This window comes from Zootoca vivipara, chromosome 5, assembly GCF_965207765.1.
Source record: "Zootoca vivipara chromosome 5, rZooViv2.hap1.1, whole genome shotgun sequence".
NCBI lineage: Eukaryota > Metazoa > Chordata > Lepidosauria > Squamata > Lacertidae > Zootoca > Zootoca vivipara.
The window spans coordinates 16,773,230-16,792,532 of record NC_142588.1 but is presented as its reverse complement, the minus strand read 5'-3'; the positions used below and the strand labels follow the sequence as shown (position 1 = coordinate 16,792,532).

Sequence of the window (19,303 nt, the reverse complement as noted above, 5' to 3'; positions counted from 1 at the left end):
TGAGAGCCTTTACAGGTGAAGAGCGGGTTAAAAATACTGCAAATAAATATGGCATACAGATAATGCAGCACATTCTGTAAATGACATCTATGAGCTATCACCACCTGAAAAGGTTAGCATGTATATAAGATGGTCTGTAGAGGTTTCTTTAAAAGTCACACACAAATATTCTGCATTTTAGTTTCAGCTATGATATTTCCTAGGAGAAAGTGTAAATACCATGTACAGATTAATATGCTATGATCTCACAAACAATCTTATTGTTGGAAATTCAGAAATAGATTGTTTTTACCCTTTGGGTTCTATTTCTGAAAAGGTTAAATTCCACAATCACTCACCAACTAGTTAATATAGTTAAAAGTGAATCAACGCTGCCTGGTGTGACTATGTCCAGTTTAGCTAATATAATGTGTTCCCTTTGAATCATCTGTACTGTATTCCTGAAATACATGAACAGATTTAAGTCAGATGTTGTTGTTGAATGAAAATATTTCAACTCTGGCTTGACAGTGATTCAAAAAGGCTTGCAATTATAATTCATAGTGTTCTCTGTGTTGTCATAGCCTTCACCAAACATCTCATTTGTTTTCAGGGCACCCAAGTGACCAATATCCTTGGACAAGTAGAATGTAAGTTGATATGAAACTGTGTGGGTTTTTGACTGTAATGCAACCTTTGTATGGATGAGAATTCCCCACCCCACCCTGGCACTTTTCTACAAAGCCTTTTGCACACATGGCTGCTTTTCTTCACTTTTCTAAGATGTCTTTCTTTTTGCAAAACCTGTTTCTTCGTTGCCCACAGCTTAATTTGTCCTAAATAGCAGTAGAACGTATGGTTTTCTTGTGGACTAAACGGCATCTCCTCCTTCTAGGAGGGAAATGCATGGGTTCTATTGCTAGGTGCCAAACTACAGCACAACCTGGTAACAAGCCTTACCATCTTAAAACACTAGTCATTCAGATGTCCTCATTCAGAAACAAAACACATTTAAAACTGGAAACTTATACACGTCTGCTCCCAGACTCAGCCACAGATTTCAACATTCTATGTCTGTTGGAAGAAAAATCTCTCTAACACTCAGGCCTTCAGCTTTTTAACAGCTGGTTGGCCCAATAAATTATAGAACTATTCCATTCTTTTTGAAATCAAGCCTGATGACATTTAAGTCTAAATAAATAATTACTTATTTAAAATTATTTAAATAAATAAAGTAAGTAGCTGATTGCTCAGGGGGGGGTATTCAACTTCTAAACCCCATCCCTTTTTAAAATGTATGTTAGTCAGATAAGTGCTATATAAACATCAATAATAACTAACATGCTTTGTGGCCTATTTCTCACACAGAAAGCTTGTTTTCCCCAAATCCGGCCCCTGCCTACCCACCCTTGTCAAGGGAAAGACACCACTTGCGTGACATGGATTCTGAGTTGTCAGCTGTAGTGAAGAAATGCAAGAAACAATGCATAAAATGAGGGCATGTGCTATGAAAGCTGTTCCCTTCTTTTTATTTTTTATTTTTATTCCTGCAGAAACTCAAGGCACATTCTAAAGCAAGCAGATGACAGAATGACACAAACTTACATCCAGCGAAGGCTCCGGCATATCAGACGTCCCCTGCCCACCAGCCTGGCCTTCTAAGGCTGAGGAGGGGTTAAAGGCCAGGTCATTGTGTGGATGGTTGGTAGGAGCGGCCTGTGGCGGCTGCCGGGACGGCTGGGTAGGAGGACCGCTGTGATGTAATGGCTGCCCTGACTGGCTGCTGGGATGAGGTACGTGCAAACCTTGCTGCATGGAACTATGGGACTGATCAGTGCTGCCGGGATGAGGGATCTGCGGAGGAGGAAAGAAGCAGGAAAGGAAAAGTGAGGCTACATGGTACAAGGCTCAGATATGGCAGGGGGAGGAAATAAAAATTTTGTCACTCTAAATTACTTTATCATTAATGCAAAACTCATATTGCAAAATGCTAGGCTTGGACAGGCGTTTGCCGCCAGGGGAGAAATAATGTGCGGGAGTCAATGCGCTGGATCATGAGCCCTCGGAATTTAGGAGGTGTCAGTAAAAATAAATAGATGCATGGGATAAAAGGTAGCTTGGTAGGGGACCAAAATTCTCTTTATCCAGATCCCGCCCTGAAATTGTTAGGATGGTGGAAAGATGGAAGTATACATTAACTTTCATAACACAGATCTTAATCATCTGGGAAGGGAATGGCTTTCTGCACATTTCTTTTGAGTGGGCAAACTTCATCAGTTCTGCTGTGGTTTTCATTTAGTCACATCATCTGAGCAAAAAGGCATCCCTATCAAAGAAGCAGCTCTTGACAGATGTTTCCACAGCAAATTCACCTTAAGCCAATTAAGGTACAGAAACTACATGGCATCTCATGTAGTTCTCATAAAAATAAAAACACCCTCCAGATATTGCTACTGGGCCACACACAGAGATTATGAGCATGCATGTCTGTATCTAGTGAAACATACAGTATGTATTTGTTTCCTCCTTTTGTGCAGGCCTCCTTTTAATGCCAGAGCATGCCTTGTAAACTGACTTTAGCACCATGGAGAAAATTAAGTGCATGAATAGTTTAAAGAATGTCCCCCTACATTCAGCTGACATAAAGATGCAAAAAGATAGCATGAGCACAAAAACACAATGCAAATGAACAGGAAGTGCAAGAATTCTAGAACGCAGTAGACGTATTAATATAAAAGACACTTCTATAGTATGCAATTAGTTAAATTTGGTTACAATAAAGTTGTTTTAAAACTATCGGAACATTCAAGTAGGCATTCTTATATTTTAAGTTACTGATCACTGCAGTCTATACTGCACCTATTGTGAGTTATCTTGGATGTTCCAGCAGAGGTTAAACTTCTAATTCCTTCTGGGAAGAAGTTATTCAGTTGTCTATCAAAGAGATATCACTGGTGGCATTTACTCATTTAAGGGACCCAATCACTTTCAAAGACTAGGCGCTAAGATGGACTACTTGTTTCTTCCAACAAATCAATAAATTGAAGAGAGTGTTGGAAGTACGATGCTAAAACTGAGATCTGCATCCTTAGAGCAGTACCCATGTGCTTTGATATACCATGCTTGGTGATACTAGGAAACAAACTCAAGTAGCAGGGTGGAAGTAGGTGGTTTATATAATGCTGAAACTCAGTGCTTCACCAAATTATTTATTTTTAACAAAAACATAACCATATGAGAGAGTATTAGCTGCATACAAATACAGGGGGAAGATACATACATACATACAAATACCAGTTTAGCATCAGTTCTTTTATTCCTTACAGGCGAATGCTGCAAAAGTGAAGACTTCCATGCCATCAGGTGTGAGAGAAGGCAGTGTGCGCTTATGCTTCTCGGTATTCCAAGAAGCCAGCTCCTGGTGAGCCAATTTTTTGCTCTCTACTTTCCAAAGGGATTTAAAAGAGCACGGAGACAAATAGCCCCATTGCACATGCAGACATCTCTAAGACAGCAACATTTAATTTGCCAGTTTCATTTGGGGTATATAGTACCCTGGTCTACAACTAATCCTGCCAAAGGGCCACAACTGCATGGGTGGGAAGTTGCAGGGGATCACTCCTTCCCTACAAATGGCCTGCTGTTTTGTTTTCATTTTAATCTCCCTCTTTCCCCTCTCCATCAATATGTAAAGCAGGAAGTTGAGGGGAGAGGCTGTGAGAGATGGAAAAGTGAAGTAGAAAGTTTTTGTGCTCCCTTCTTCTATCATCACCTTCCCTTTTGATTTCCTTATGTGGTTGTGCCAAAGGAGCAGGCTCATAAATTGGCCCTCCCTCTATACTTGGAGGGGGAGTTCAATGGACCTATAGCTTTTCCTTCATGCCTCCCTCTGCCTCTCACACCTGAGGAAGTCAAACGGGAAGGGTGATAGCAGTGGGATACCTCACATCAGTACAGAGAGAGGGAAGAATACAAAAAAGTACAGTGGTGCCTCGACTCACGAATTTAATCCGTTCCAAAGGCACCTTCGTAAGTCGAAAAACGCCATTGGAAACGCAATTTCCCATAGGAATGCATTGACAATGGAAAAATTCGCAAGTCGAAGCAACCCTATCTAAAAACCGCCACGGTTTTCCCCCGGGTGTCGAGACATATGCTATCATTTGAGAAGGCACACATGGGCCAATAACCCTTATTACAGTACACTCCAAAATGGCCTGCTACTTAGATCCTTTCCTTTCCTTCCCAGCCAAGGCTGGAAAGTGAGGAATCGGGTATTTGCCCTTGCAGAAGCAGGAGAAGACATTTCCTTTACTGGTGACTAATCCACCAGTACAGATGCTAATAGGCTGGGAAGTTTTTTTAAATAAATAAATAAAAAACACAGTACAGAACATTTTTGGAAGGGCAGAGTAGTAGCACTTCATGTTTTCTTCCTACTAGAACCCCAGAACCCCAAGATATAACAATAAGAGCCAGGTGTAAAAGACATAGTCGGAATTAAACAGGGTGCCTCTGAGCTCCTTCTGAATTTTTTGTTTTCAGGAAATTAACAGAAAGGATAGCTTTCTTCATTTTATTAGCCTGAGATAAGTAGAAGAGATGGGCTTGTTCTTGTTGAACGTTTGGGATTCTTGCTGATACAGTGCAGATTAGGCCTGGGTGATGTATCGCCCAGGACTGGTATGAGGGCAGATCGCAATGGTGGCTGAAACTGCCACCGCTCCTGAGATCATCTCCCTTGGGTGCTGGGCGCTGGTAGCAGGGGGACTCTGGAGTGGTGGCGGTTTCACCAAAGATATACTGCTGAGTGAAGCTGCCATCATACCGGCACAGAGGGAGAAGCAAGCTGCATCGGTGAGGCGTGATACAGCTTGGCTGAGGAGTGTGCCACTGCCCTTCCTTCAGCCAAGCAGTTTTACAGAGCCCCCGACTGGCTTGTACAAGGCTCCATTAAAGAGCTCCTGTTCGCCAACTGAGGGAGCCCCATTCCTTTCCTGCTCACAGATGAGCAGGAAAAAGATGGAGCTCCCTCAGCTGGGTAATGGGTTGCTTCATGTCCCCAAGCTGGAGACAGGGTGGGGGCTCCGTTAGACTTCTGTACCAAGGCAGCAGGTCTGCAACTGCCTCACCCGGGAGGGTGGGCTATGTCTTTGCTCCCGGCAGAAGGCAGTGCAGAGGCTGCTGGGCCCAGCACCCGCCAGCAGCATCAGACAGCCCTGGTCCACAAGGTGCAGATAGAGTGGCTTGCGCCCTGTGCCTTGTGGAGCGGTGCTGATGCTGTGCGGGAGGCAGCCTTGCAAACAGAGCCTGACAGGTGTGCACTTGGCTGATTCCCTCCATCCCCAGCGCCTGGAGCAAGCTGTATTGGCCTCAGCTCCTGGCCAATGCAACTTGTTTCCCCCTCCGTATCAATATTGTGATGTTGAAAAGCTGACATTGCCCAGCCCTAGTGCTGATCACCCAGAGATTTACCAGTAGGGCAACTATCTACCCACTAAGGCTGGGCGATGTTGAAACAAGGTGCATCGGCCCCAGCTGCCGGGAGAAACTGCCTCAGCTCTTACAGTGGGAACTGAGGAGCGTCTTGTGGGCTGGGGACAATGCAGCTGGCCCAAGCCTGCTGCTCAGCTGGGAGGTGGAAAGCCCTGGCTTCCCAGCTGAGGGATCCCAACCTGGAAACTGCGCTCCCCTCAACAGAGAAGTTTAAAGGAGCCCCCACCTCTGCATCAGAAGCCCTGCTCTGCCTGGCTGCCTTCAGGCAGTGATCCTTTAAACTTCTTTGTTGAGGGGAGCGCAGCCGTGCAGAGTGTGGTAGAGACAGCAGCTCTGATCTAGCTCCTGTGCAAGCAGGAACTGGGTTGGAGCCCGCCACCACTGCTGGTGGCTTCTACAAGCCACTAGCAGGTTGGGGACTCTGTAAAACTTGTTTAAGGAAGCGGAGGGAGGAACAAGCTATATTGGCACCTCACCCAGGCAGTTTGTTTCAGTCTCTCCGTTATGAGGGGCAGACCACGATGACGGTTTCACTCAGTGGTATATCACTGATGAAACCACTGCCGCTTGAGTCTCTCTGCCTCCAGCGCCGGCAGCTTGTTTCTCCCTCAGTCAGGTGCTGGAGGCAGAAGGATTTGGTGGTGGTTTCACCAGCAATCTACAGCTGAGTGAAACCATCATTGCGGTCTGCCCCTCATACTGGTCTAGGCAGTGTAGGATTCCTTTGTGTGACTCACAACCCCCAATTTAGGAAGGCCTTATATTTACTGTATTTTTTGCTCCATAAAACACACTTTTTCCCTCCTAAAAAGGAAGGGAAAATCCCTGTGCGTCTTGTGGCGCAAAGTCACCGCCTCCTCCGCTCACAAGAGCAGGCATTGGGGTGCTGCACCTCTCCCAATGCCTGCTCTTGCGAGAGGCGGGCAGCAGCACTGGCGGAGGGACAAAGACGAGCGGAGAGAAAGCCCTTTCTCCCTGCTCGCCCTTCCGCCGCCGCCTGCCCCTCCTTCCCTGCTCTGTGAAGCATCTCCCCCCCCCCCAGCCGCTTGCAAAAGCCTGCTTTTAAGAGCCGCAGCGGAAGGGGGGGAGAAGATGGTTGACACGGAGCAGGGAAGGAGCGGCGGGCAGCCGCCTGCCCCCTCTTTCCCTGCTCCATGAAGGACCACTATGGGGCTTCCCATTTTTTTCTGGTTTTCCTCCTCTAAAAACGAGGTGCGTCTTATGGAGTGAAAAATACGTTATGTAGAAAAGATGCTTAAGGGAAAACAGCTTACAGTGGTACTGGCGGCGGCGCTTGCTCGCTTGGCTCAGGGAAGGCAGGCAGGCAGCAACAACTGTGCTTCGGCTCTGGGGCTGCTGCCGCCTGCCTTCCCCGAGCCAAGAGAGCAAGCGCTGCCGTCAGTCCCCCAAGCCAATGTTTTAAAATTATGCCATTGTTCTTTATGCTAGTGTAGTAGTTTTGCTTTTAATAGTTGTCAGCTACTTTGAAGACTTGGCTGGGCCTAATTTTTAAAAAACAATTCATTATTTCATGAAGAAGAAACCGAGAAATTATATTACTTACAGAGTCCTGCATGGGGTGACTTAGAGGTTTGTCAAGAGCTGCCATGTTACTAGGCATGTCTGGAGGGTGTGACAACTGAGGAGGCCCATGCATGAAGTCATTCATAGACGTTCCACCAGGATTCCCGTGTGGAAAATCAAAATTGCTGTGACCTTGGTAACTGTTACCTAGACAGCCGAGAGAGAGAGGGAGAGTTACTTTAAAGGAGTACTTCATATCCACACCTTTACCCAAACACACAATGTGATCATTGTATAAAAATCCCAGGGATCCTTATATAGGAGTTAACAACATTACTGCCTCTTCATGGTCTAATATGTATTCTGACACACACACACCATATAAGGAAAATATATAATAAATAAATCGTTGACTCGTAATGTGACTGCTCGCCTAACAAATGATTTCTATGGAATACATTGTGTTCGAAAAGCGGGACCAGCATGTGTTAGTTAATAAAAAAAAGTTTCAAGGCAGCTTGCTCAGGCCATCTAATAAAAATGAAAATATAAGGAGAAAGAGATGCAGAGAAAAACATAAACCCCACATTTATGCAGGAAGGGAAATGGGACAGGACAGATCCATCCAATTTCTAATGTCAAGTTTCCCTGTTCCTGCACACCTGCTATTTCATCCAACTCATTTATGCCATGATCCACCCATGGCTTTTCAGGCTTCCAACAGTGGGTAAATCAGGATAGATATATTGGATTTTAGATTTAACACACACCGGGGTATATTCAGCAGTGCCCTTATCCCCTCTCCCACCATTACTACTCCTGACCTGACCAACTGTCCCTCAAACCTATGCTAAAGGTCTGGGTCTTTTTTCTTTATTTCATTACTCCTTGAGCATCTGAGTTAAATCTCTTTAACTGCAACGGCAGCCCTTGTGGTTTAAATGCTGTGAACTAGGAACAGAACTAAAATTGCTAAGTTATTTCACATAAGCCACTGAACAGGATCATGTTGAGCTTTGAAATAATAGGGCAGCTTTGCAGCTTGCCCAGAGGGGATACAGTTTTGTCAACTGAAGAGCAGCAGCTTTACAACAGTCAAGCCAAAACAGAGTTTTGATGGGACTTGAAGCATCTGCATCATTTGCTTTCCGGCACAAGCTCAATTTGAGGAGAAATTTAATCTCAGAGGAACAGAAGTCATTAGCTGTGTAAGACTGTTTCTTGGGGAAGCGGAGGCTTTGATCTGTCATGTAAATACAGCAGAGCCTCGCTAATTCTCACTTTGCTAATCTGCAAACTGGCTAAGGCTGCCATCCTTTGCATGCTGACTCGGGGGTGCACCCCACTGAACGCAGTGGGATTGGCTTCTGAGAAATATACATATACATGCAGGTTGCATGTCTTGCAGAATTTAGCAGCCCCTGCCCCCCTACCTTTCGCAGCACTGATTTAAGAGCAGGAAGCTCTTTTTTACATGTCTCTTATGTACACATCACAATTTTCTACAAGTTGTAATGCAGTATGCTGAAATGTAAAGGTTAATAATTAAGTCTAAATCATCCGTGTGAAACTTGTTGATTAAAATCTTGCTCTATGATGCATCTCCGTGGGAACCAAAGATCAGCAGGTAGAAAGGATGGCAATTTTGCTTAAACCCTGTCATTAACCTGTTGTTGTTGTTTTTAAAAAAAGTATTTGTATTGATTTTTACTAAATATGCAAGAAATCATTACTGGAATTGTTAAAGCACACGTTTCCTTAAATCATCAAGAATAATCAGACAACAAAAAAGGAAGAAAAATAAACAAAAACATGCTCCCGTTTAATACCATCTATTTTGCTGCATATACCTGTACATCAAATGTCGCCCTCCTGGTGTTTTGAGCTACAGCACCAGTCAGCCCCAACCAGCATGACCAAGAATGATGAGTGCTGTAGTTCAAAACACCTGAAGGGCACCAGGTTAGTATGTATGTGCTTCATAAACCAGCAGATAAGCATCTTCTGCACTTCTCTGCATGCCTGCACCACTGTAGAATCCTTTAAGAATTTGCATCTGATGCTTACTTCTTTTGTGATACATAGAAGTGCAGAAGTTCTCAAATAGCTATCTCCCCTCTCCTCACATCAGTATCAAGCCATTTTTCTCTTCACTGTGTAATCTCCCTTCCAAACTATTAAGGACGGCCTACTGTTCTACTAACAGGATGCTTCAGCATCTGTTTCGGATCAACTGCCTGGAAGAGGAAGATGTTTCCACAACTACTTCTGAGGTGGGCAGTAGATGGTTAGTGGCAGATACTGTTTGATGGATGCAAACACGCATACTCAAAACGTTTAAACCCACCTTGGTTACTGTATTCATTGGAATTGTTGCCGCCGGGTGGAGGTGGGATTGAGGGGTAAGGTGATGGGCCTGGACCCAAAGCTGCAATCATCTCCATCACATTAGGCATGATCATCTGGCTGGGACTCATGGTTTTAAACCTCTTGGAAGGCATGCCGTCTGGATCATCTTTGATGTGAATGTCTGACTTGATTGGGACAGGCCTCCAGCTGCACGTTGGGTCGATTGTGACTTCCTCAAACTCTGAGCTATAAAATAAAAGAGGCGCTCCACACTATTGTGTCTCCTTGATACTGTACACCCCCCCCCCAAAAAAGTAGAAGTTGCCATTCTTAAATTAGGTCCACAAACTCATTATCTGAAAAGCTCTGCTTGGGTGGTTCTGAACCAACAAGCATGTCTATTTACTCGAGACAAATCCACAGCAGCATAAGCTCCTTTGTATAGCCTTGAAAAACTAGCTACGCTTTTCGCAGAACAAACATGCTTTCATCTACATGCTACTTCTCTCATTGGCCGTTTAATAGGACTGTCATTGATGGGGTGAGGTTGTTAACAGAAGGTTAAATACAAAGTCGCTTTAGTGGGCCAAACAGGCAGCAGATGTGCCACAGGTATAACCCACGGTAGACCTGCTTTGGATTTGAAATGGCCAATGCCTATTTATTATTTCAGTTTGTTGTCTCTCTCCTCCTTGCTATCAATGTACAGCTCAAAGACCTAAAGCTTAATGGATTTCTGCACTTAAAACCAGTGCCCAGAAAAGACCTCCAGAGTAGAACAGCATCAAAAACAAAGGGACTGCACATTTTCCAATGGTAAAGTTGCACTTACTTTTGTATAGCATTCAAAATGCCCCACATATACTGGTCAACCTCCAGGCCCTCCAGCAGAGCTGTTTTACTGGAAGAGAAGATGGCACATTTATTTATTTACAAACATGGCCACACACATGTTCATGGAGCTCTGTAGAACATATCTAAAAGTCCGTCCCCTGCCCTGAAGAATTTACAAGTAATATTTTTTTCCTAATTCTCATAATCTGAATTTAGATTGTATTTACATGGAGTTCATTTTGTTGTGAACTATGAAGGGGTTTAATCAGTAATTCTCAAACAACATCACATGAGGTCTGTAGTGTGTGCGCACTTTTGAAATTCCAAGGAGGGATTGGTGTCTGAGACAGGTGGGGTATTTTCCCAATCAAAGCAGGAGGAGATAATGTTCCTGGTAGTAGGCCTTACTAATAAATTCATGTTGGATTTGTAGAAAACCCTCAAATCACAGCTTCAGATTTTGCAGAAAGGGACAGTCTTAGGTTAAGACAGAGACTGAAAACATTCTCAGCATGCTGCTATGGAACCCTTGTCCATCATAAAGGGTTCTGCAGAATATGCAATGGCACACAATTCACACAGGCATTGGCCAGGGCTGTTTGATCTCACGGTATGAGCTGAAACAGTGCCCTAAAACACTTTCAACCCTACCCTACATTTTCTTTTCCAGTTAAAGACGCAGAACTTGTGTAGCAGTGGTTGGTTTTCTTTTAAACACTACTGTACATTTTGCATCCTCAATAATTTCCAGCCATTCCCCGCACACAAGGATTTCCAAGGGCAAGCCTTTATTCATTCCAAACCTTTTGCTCTTCAAATGTCAAATGGGTCATGTCTCATAAAAAAGAAAATATACACCCTGAATTTTTAAAGTGGCCTCTCCTAATTATTCTCTACGTTTTCATGCATCTTATTCAATCATCTCTTATTCTTGCTCCTCTTAAAACATATAATCTCAGTGGTTGCAAAAAAGGTTTAAAAAAAATTCTCACTGCAACTTAACATTGAATAGCCACACTTACTTGCATACAGGACACCTCCACGTCCCTCGTTCACAGTTCAGCTGCAAGTAGGATTCCAGATCAAAGCACTGTAGAACAAGAAGTCAGTGATATTAGCTACACAACTCTACTTTCAAATTGATTACTACTACTAATAAATTTCAAATTCCTTGGGATTTAATAACAAACGCACTAAAGGGTGAACAGAGAGGGCTCACTGGAATTCATGTGCATGCTAAATTTAAACTTATGAAGATTACTTTGAATTTGTGATCGACCAGGAAAGAGAAGCCCACACCACCCATGTATGGTGCTCCATTAGGGGCTTGATGGTTCTCCAGATTTTGCTGGGGTTTGCTGCATGCTGTCAAGTGCTTGGCAGGCCACAATGTACATTCAGCTGTCGCAAGATGTGCAGGCCTGCATCAACAGAACAGAAGAAGGCATTCACCTGTACATGTTTGCAGTCATGGCCTCTTGCCGGAAGCTGGATCCGCCGGAATGTGATTGGACACTTCAGGGACACTTTGATAGCTGTCTGCTCCACTCCATCCTCACCATTAAGAGTTGCATTGCCAGAGGAGGCTGCCACGCTGCTAAAATTCCTCTTGACTGTTCAAGAAAGATGGCACAAGGGGGTGAGAATACAATAAATAATGGGGCACCATCTTAACACTGTTGCATGAATTCTCTGTATAAAATTCCCGAGACAGAATTGAGTTTCAGCCCTACATTTAGCTCATTCTATGAGCATAAGCAGAGAACATATCACTCTACTCACTTTTAGTGATACAGTGCTCGGCTGGAAGGAGGCGTTTCTTTAGTAAGCCCTGAAGTACAGAGCGCACTGATGGCCGGTGTACTAACTGCAATACGAACAAATGTGACTGTGGGGGAAAGCAAAGAGTCAAAATTAATTCATCTGTGTGGGGTACATCTGCCATTAAACCAATCAGAGATCCTGGCTTTGGGTGCTATATTGCATGATGGAGAGGCTGCTACACAAAGACAAAGCTCCTACATTTAGGAATCCTTCCACCCATTAAGATCACTAGGGAAAGCACAGTGGTTCAAGTTCACCCCAAGAGATGCACTTCACTGTCTCTCGAGACAGATGGACGCCAACATCACCTCCCACCAGCCCCAGTAAATGTGGCCATTGGCCAGGGATGATGAGAGTGCAGTTTAGCAACATCTGAAGGGCCAAGGGTTTTCCTACTTGGGATCTGATGGAACAGTGCATCACACTAAAAGAAACAGCACATTTCTTTTTATACAGCCAAACCACAGTCGGCAGCCGCAGCAGGCCTGGTGTACTTACACAACAGCATGCTGTGACGGTAATTTGAATGGTGTTTCTTCCTGGCTGACAGACGTGCTTTAGATGCAGGGGTTTATGCGATGTCTTGTTGTCGCCACGTTCAATGGTAAGCGGAGTTGCGTTGACGCTGACCTGGACTGATGCTGGCCAGTTGGTGTTCATCTGTCTGTCTTCATGGTGATAGCACTTGAACTGTAACTCCAAGTCTGACCTGTTACGCAAGGCATATGTTTCGGTTGGCATAAGCAACTGCTTTTCATACAAATGTCAATTTCCCCTTGTTTTTGAAAGCCGTGGATATACATTTTTCTGCCCCCTTAATTTTGTTTTGTGCAACAGGATACTGTTTTAAATTATTTGACAAATAAGCACGATACACTTCTTGTATGGGCGGGTTATATACATAAGGAAGAGTGTGGTGTTATATATTTTGAGAGTAGTAATAATATCGATACTTTACAGTTCAATACGACTTTTCATATGGTTGACCTCAAAGTGCTTTACGCAAAGGTGAGCTTCTAAGCAGCGGAGAGGGGAAAAGGTGTGGTCAGGAAGGTCCTCAAGAATTAGGATTTAGAAATGAGAAAGTAAAATATGTTACCATAATCAAAGAGTAAATAAACAGTCTCATTCTGCTTAAATCACATTCCCTTCTGTTCACCAGAAAGCAACACTAGAAAGGCGACCAGCAGAAAAATAACTGACCCAAAAGTAAACACCATGCAGCAAAGCACAAGCAGCAATCCTTTCCTGCTTGCCAGTTTGGTGTTTATTGCGAAGAAACACAGGCATTTAAACATGTGTTGTTCAACCACATTTGATAGTTCCACATGTGTTTTTGCCGTTTAAACTTATGTACCATCTTGTGCTTGGTTAAAAAAGCTACATTGTGAATCAGCCCTGAAATGCCACTGAACGTGAGTTTGTGTAAGGTACAAGTGCACATGGCATTCTTTCACTCTGCTTTAGAAACAGGTAAGAAAAACATAGGAAGGTTAAAGATGAACTGAGATTTCATTTTCTCCTAATGTGCTGAAGCATCCAGAAAGAACCGGGATTACCTGTTGAAAGCTGAAAAGGAGAGCCGAAGAATTTGAAAGATGGCAGACCAAGACAGCAGAGTCTAGAGCTCTGTGATCCCCAAATTCTGGCACAGCCAGAAGGCCTTTGGAAGCTTTTACTTTCTGCTGCTCTTAAATGCAGCTTATTGCAACCAAACTGGGGCTTGTGGTGCTGAAACAAGCCAGCTTAATAACCCATGGCCTGAAGCTGGTTTGAATGATGTTGAATCCAGCCAGGATTTAAAGCAGGAATCCTTGTTTGAACAAAATGATAAGCTGCACTTAAAGGAATCAGAAAGGAAAAGTTTCTGAAATCCTCCGGGTTATACCTGATAGAATGAGGGAGATTGTGAGCCAAACACCTACTATGACTCGTGCAGAAGCACAACCGACCAGTGTTGGTTTTGATCCATGCCCGCGGCTACGAGCCGCTATAAAGCCAGTTGCAGCTCTGGCCCATCTGCGCCTTCATCAAGGGATGTCTTCCTCCCCACTTGGCTACCACACAGCGGTGACAGTGTGTCCTGCACACATTGCCAGTGGGCCCCATCATACATTTGGCTCCCCAGAGAACATGTGTTTGGCAAGCATAACAAATCCATAGTCCCCTGAGAGGCTGGGCTGGAGAGCCAAAGGTGTATTGCGTTGGGGGTTTTCCATAAGAGCAAATTCCAAACAGATCTCAACCATATGGTGCATAAGAAAAGCAACTTGAAGTAGGGAACTAGGAAGTATTGTTTTTTTGGTATGTTTATGGAAATATAATGGGTGGAATGTTGTTTAGTTAGCTGGCTAGATTGCGACCTTTGAGTGAAGGGCAGGCTATAAATAACTGAATTAAATAAACGTCGTTATTTATTAAACGTTATAACAGTATTTGGTGTACTTATCAGTTATATCTACTGGACTGTTTTTGTCTTAACCATTGTGAGCTTCTTTGAGTATTGCTGTGTATGGTAAAGTGACCAAATAAAGCATAACAAACAAAATAATAATAAACATAATCAAGACACTCTTAGCTACGGTTTCATGTCACTGTATCTCTTGCCACTATGACAGTTGGTGTGTAATTATGCAACAGCCTCTCCATGGAGGCTTACGAGGCAACACTGCTGCAGATTGTGCTGGAAGCTAAGACCATCTTATTTTCCCAGACTTTTTATTTTTGAGAGCCAAATTTTGAGAAGACTGGTGTAACGGTGCTGTGCTATATTTTTAGGCTATTATGCTGGGATGGGATTTTATTTAATTTATTTTTTGTTAAAAGGCTTTGAGGTGTCCCCCCTCCCCAAGGTATGTATGTTATTAATACTTCATGTTTATCCAAAGCAAATCTGGTTGCCACAAAGTGTGCAGCTACTCTAAGACACTCAAAATCCTAACACTTGGGTTCTTGGTCTGCCAATCTAAGTTATTGTGCTGCTATTATGGTGGCTGTTAATATATGTGCAATATTAAGATTAAAGCAATAAAATTGTTTCCATGGTGTTCTGTGCTGCCTGGATAACTTGTGCAAGCTAAGAAGATGGATGTGTGTGTGCGCTCTCTCTCTCTCTCTCTGAACAATAGATGAGTGAACCACCACCGTCAACCTAAATTCTTAATTTTTATGTCCTCACAAGAGAATTAAACACAATTTTATATTGGCATAAATTATTTCCAAGTGAAAAGTTGCACGATGCATAAAGTCATCCTGCTGCTATAGCAGAATCAGCTAGATGCCAAATACTTCAATTTTAGGAAATATATCCACCAATCTTCTTTCACCTGTTCTCATACTGCAACCAAAAGGATGGTAGCAAAAGGAGAGAGTCAGGACTTGCATTGTTGTTTGTTAGATTTCTGAAGGAAGTGTGTACATGCTTCCGAACCATTGATTTAATGCAGTCTGGATGTCAGAATGTGACCCTGCTTCCCAAGGCAAAATAGGTTACAGCCTCCCCACCCAGCCACCAAAGAAAGAGAGCATCTCGCTTGCAATTTTGTTCTCAAGCCTTCAAGGTCTGCCCCGCGCCACTTCACAAACCTACCTCCACATTAGCGTCTGATGCACCGTGGGCCGTAGGTGAAAGACATGGTTGCTGACCGCCAAATTGTGTTCCAGCCGGAAGGGCTCTAATACGACCCCGTCTCTCACAGGGAACGTCAAGCGCAGTTCATCGTTATGGTTGGCTGGGATCGAAGAGGGAGAGAAAGCGTGAACTTTCCCTTTAGCATCTGCAGTGCGATAACAACGCATATATTTATACTGGACAATATCACACGGCTCACTAATCTTTTGCTGGGCTGATCTTACAGCCTATTCTGGCATCACCCTTCCACTCACATGCATGCAGTAAGATTGGGCTCACCCGCACCAGCATTGCCCCACTTGACTCATCTCACCACGCCTATAATGTAATGCTCAAGTTGGGAGTTCTGTGTTTTTTTTGATCATCTGCTATATCTGACTTTACCCATCCTTTGCTAATAACTGCAAACCTGCCCCCCACTTTAATCTTCAGAATATCCTGTTATATTCCCTCTGCTCCACTACCCAGACCAATCCTGTGGAGAAGGTTAGACTGGGACACCATGATTGGCCAAGTCACCCTGTGAACCTTAGCTGCCAAGTATCCAGTTTTTCGCGGGAAACCCCCGGATTTTAATCCGTTTCCCGCTGTTCTCCCGAATGGAGAAAAATACCGGAAATCCCCCAGATTTCCTACCTGCCAGGGAGCCTCCATTTTGGGTGCTGCTCTGCCCATGTGTGGGCACCAGAAATAGGGCAGAGCGGCACCGGAAGATGGCCGCTGCCATGCGGCCACCACCAAGATGGCTTTCAGCAGGAGACATGGCAGGTATGCAGTGAACACTGAGACTCACTGGTTTACCCAGTTGTAGCTCTTATCTATCACACCCTGCAGGTTCTGTGTCACTTCCCTGTCTTGAGATACAGAACTTGCTTTTGTATAGGGGAGCGAAAAAAGTTTGCAGATTTTAGCTCACTGTACACAGGGATGGAGAAGGTGGAAGTAATGTCCTAGTGACCCTGAGGATGAGCAGCTTGTTGCCCCTGGGCCTCAGAGAATTTTATCACAGTCCCAGAGGTTTTGGCTTAGAAGCCCAAGATCTTCTGCTTTCATGTTAAAGGATAAATCTAGTTTTCCAGCCCATATGACTACAGTGGTACCTCTAGTTGCGGACCACCCCGAAATGGATTAAGTCCGCAACTAGAGGAACCACTGTATAGAGATTTGTGAGAGAGAGCACTTGAGAACCTGGCCCAGTATCACCCAATGTGACTTTAAATAAGGCAAATAAAGGAATATATAAGGGGGTGGGAATCCACCCTCCAATTCCCATTGCTGTACACTGCGGATCTCTTCCTCCATTATGACAATTTCAACCTGATTCTATCTACTTTTATCCAGAAACAGGTTCTGATTTTGATCAGACTTGCTTCCAGACAAGTATGCCCAAAACTGAAGCATTTACGTTTTCTTCTATTTAGTAAACCTTTCGTAAGGCTGCCGGTCACCCCATGTATCAATGGGCAATCAACATTTCTGTCTAGAAGGCAGCAATCAGGCTGGTATTTATCGGGCAAAGTTTCTGTGACATGCAGCTTGTGGAAAGAAGAAAGCAGGGTTATGGGAAAAACTCTGAGGAAGCTTCATTTTCTACTTACTTGGAGGTGGTGGTAAAGCATTGATATTTGGTTTAATGTCAGGTGGGAATGGCGGTTTGACATCTTGATTAGGGGACAGGTATGGAGGAATATTGCTCCCTGGAGTCATAGGTGGCGTGGGGTTTCCTGGAACAGGTGAGTGAGGGTAATTCGCCACAGGAACAGGCCTTGACGGCTGCAAAATGGTAATTGCAATTGAAAAGAGAAGAGAAGAAATTATTGCAAGTGCCCCACAGCGGTGGAATGTGAGCTAAAACACCAGGCGATGCGAACATAGAAGTATTAACACAATACGCAATGACACAGGGAAGGTCTATACAACTCTTGATCCACCATGTCAAATGAAGCCCACCAGCCATGTGTGGCAGCCAACCAGGGACTTAATCAACACCCTATTTTGCTGCCTGCCTGGGATACTATAGTGCCTACATTTAAAATAGGAAGAAGCAACAGCTTCTGGCTGGCCACAATACAAAGCTGATGAGCACACTGCTTGGTGCATAAAGCTATGCAAGCCTAACACATTGAGATCTATAATTTGAGAACATTAGGACTTCCTGGCAGCTCTTGTCAAGCTGAGAAAGCTATTGCTCAAAATGTCACCGTAATCACACAATTACATTTTCTATAAGTCACAACCGCAAAACAGTTAAGAAGCAGGCCTCCGAAATGGTGAAAAACAGGAACACACTGAGGGGAAATAGAAACAGAAGTCTGGTGAGTGGAATTATAACCACAAAGTCCTGATAAGCTGAGGCAGAGTCTCGCAACAAGCCAAAGAAATGGAAACAAAAAAGTCGGCATTTTTAAAACGGAAGGAGATTCTGCCATCCGAAGAGGGAAGGTGCTCACGAAGAAACTCGCAAGGAGGACTCTGAGGATGGCAGCACTTAAGGGAATAACACACAAATGAGAACACAGAAGGTGGCGGCTGTTAAAATGGGACCCACCCACAGTCAAACAGAGGCAAAGGTGAGAAACTAATTGTCTCAGAAAGGACATCTATCAAATCCATCATAGTATCCAACACAACAAAGCTATTACAGTCCAAAAAAGCACACCAATTGGGAAAAATATCCTGAGGAGAGCCAACAGACAAAGAACTGCTTCCAAGTGGGCAGGAAAACAAGCTGGTGGATTCCATGAGAGCCAGCCCTCAGTTAATCTTTCCTGCCTTTGACCACATGGTGGAGCCACACCCCTTGGTGATTACCTTCATTACCCAATGAGAGAAACGGCAGCCGCTGCCTCTCTCTTAAAGTTTAGTTACAAATTACTGCACACTTTGACCTTATTATGTTGTTTCCTCACTCCTGCCACCATCGTCCAGTGATGTGTGTGTGGAAACACATGTACTACACAAAACAAAGCTAAAAGGAAATAACTCAGTATGGAGTAATTTAGCGACTCCTTGCTCCTTATAACTTGTGGTTCCATGGTCAGTGGTCTCAGAGATTTGTTATTATTACTTATTACGCAGAAACTGGCTAAATGACTCTGGCTCAGTCAATTTTGGTGTAATCCACACCGTGATCAACGGAAACCAATGTCCCCACTGTGGAAGGACGTGTGGATCCAGAATTGGCCTCCACAGTCACTTACGGACTCGTTGTTAAAACTGTGTTTATGGAAGACAATCTGACTCGGCTACACGAGTGATCGCCAAAGAAGAAGAAAGATGCAGACACCAGAAAAGTGGTGGAAGGAAAACTGGTCTCCCCTAAGCCACAGTTGGATGGAAGCAATGCCTCTCAGGAGTGATCCTGGCACTAGTGTGTAAAGAAGAAGAGAGAGGCACCTCTTCCTCTCTCTTGAATGTTTTACACCTCACAAAGGAGAATGCTTTAGGCCAGGGGGTGCTAACCTGAGGCCTTGCAGATGTTGCAAGACAACAACTTGCACCATCCCCGACTAGATAGAGAGGGGGAGAAATTCAATTCAGTTCACATTTAAAAGTGAAGTTTCCCAATTCACACTTTCAGGAACAATGTTGGGACTGGAACAGTGGCATCCTGCGGGGGGGGGGAGGGGGGCGAGGCAAAAATATGACCCTACCCTCCAGCCCTTG

At 44.1% G+C, this 19,303-nt stretch overlaps 1 protein-coding gene across 14 annotated transcripts in view; it reads right to left on the bottom strand.

Annotated features, from left to right (window-relative positions):
• Nucleotides 1-19,303, bottom strand: part of ZMIZ1 (zinc finger MIZ-type containing 1) — a 354,820-nt gene that overhangs the window by 5,799 nt on the left and 329,718 nt on the right. For 7 of the 14 annotated variants that reach the window (XM_088669487.1, XM_088669491.1, XM_088669494.1 and 4 more), the window contains 10 exons: nt 17,236-17,410; nt 15,596-15,782; nt 12,505-12,715; nt 11,965-12,070; nt 11,635-11,795; nt 11,205-11,272; nt 10,181-10,249; nt 9,347-9,594; nt 7,040-7,206; nt 1,585-1,833 (listed from right to left, as the gene is read on the bottom strand). In XM_088669487.1, the coding sequence (XP_088525613.1) occupies nt 1,585-1,833; nt 7,040-7,206; nt 9,347-9,594; nt 10,181-10,249; nt 11,205-11,272; nt 11,635-11,795; nt 11,965-12,070; nt 12,505-12,715; nt 15,596-15,782; nt 17,236-17,410 (1,641 nt within the window). The remainder of the gene's footprint in view (nt 1-1,584; nt 1,834-7,039; nt 7,207-9,346; nt 9,595-10,180; nt 10,250-11,204; nt 11,273-11,634; nt 11,796-11,964; nt 12,071-12,504; nt 12,716-15,595; nt 15,783-17,235; nt 17,411-19,303) is intronic. The other 7 variants (XM_088669492.1, XM_088669493.1, XM_088669496.1 and 4 more) reach the window with 1 other exon arrangement.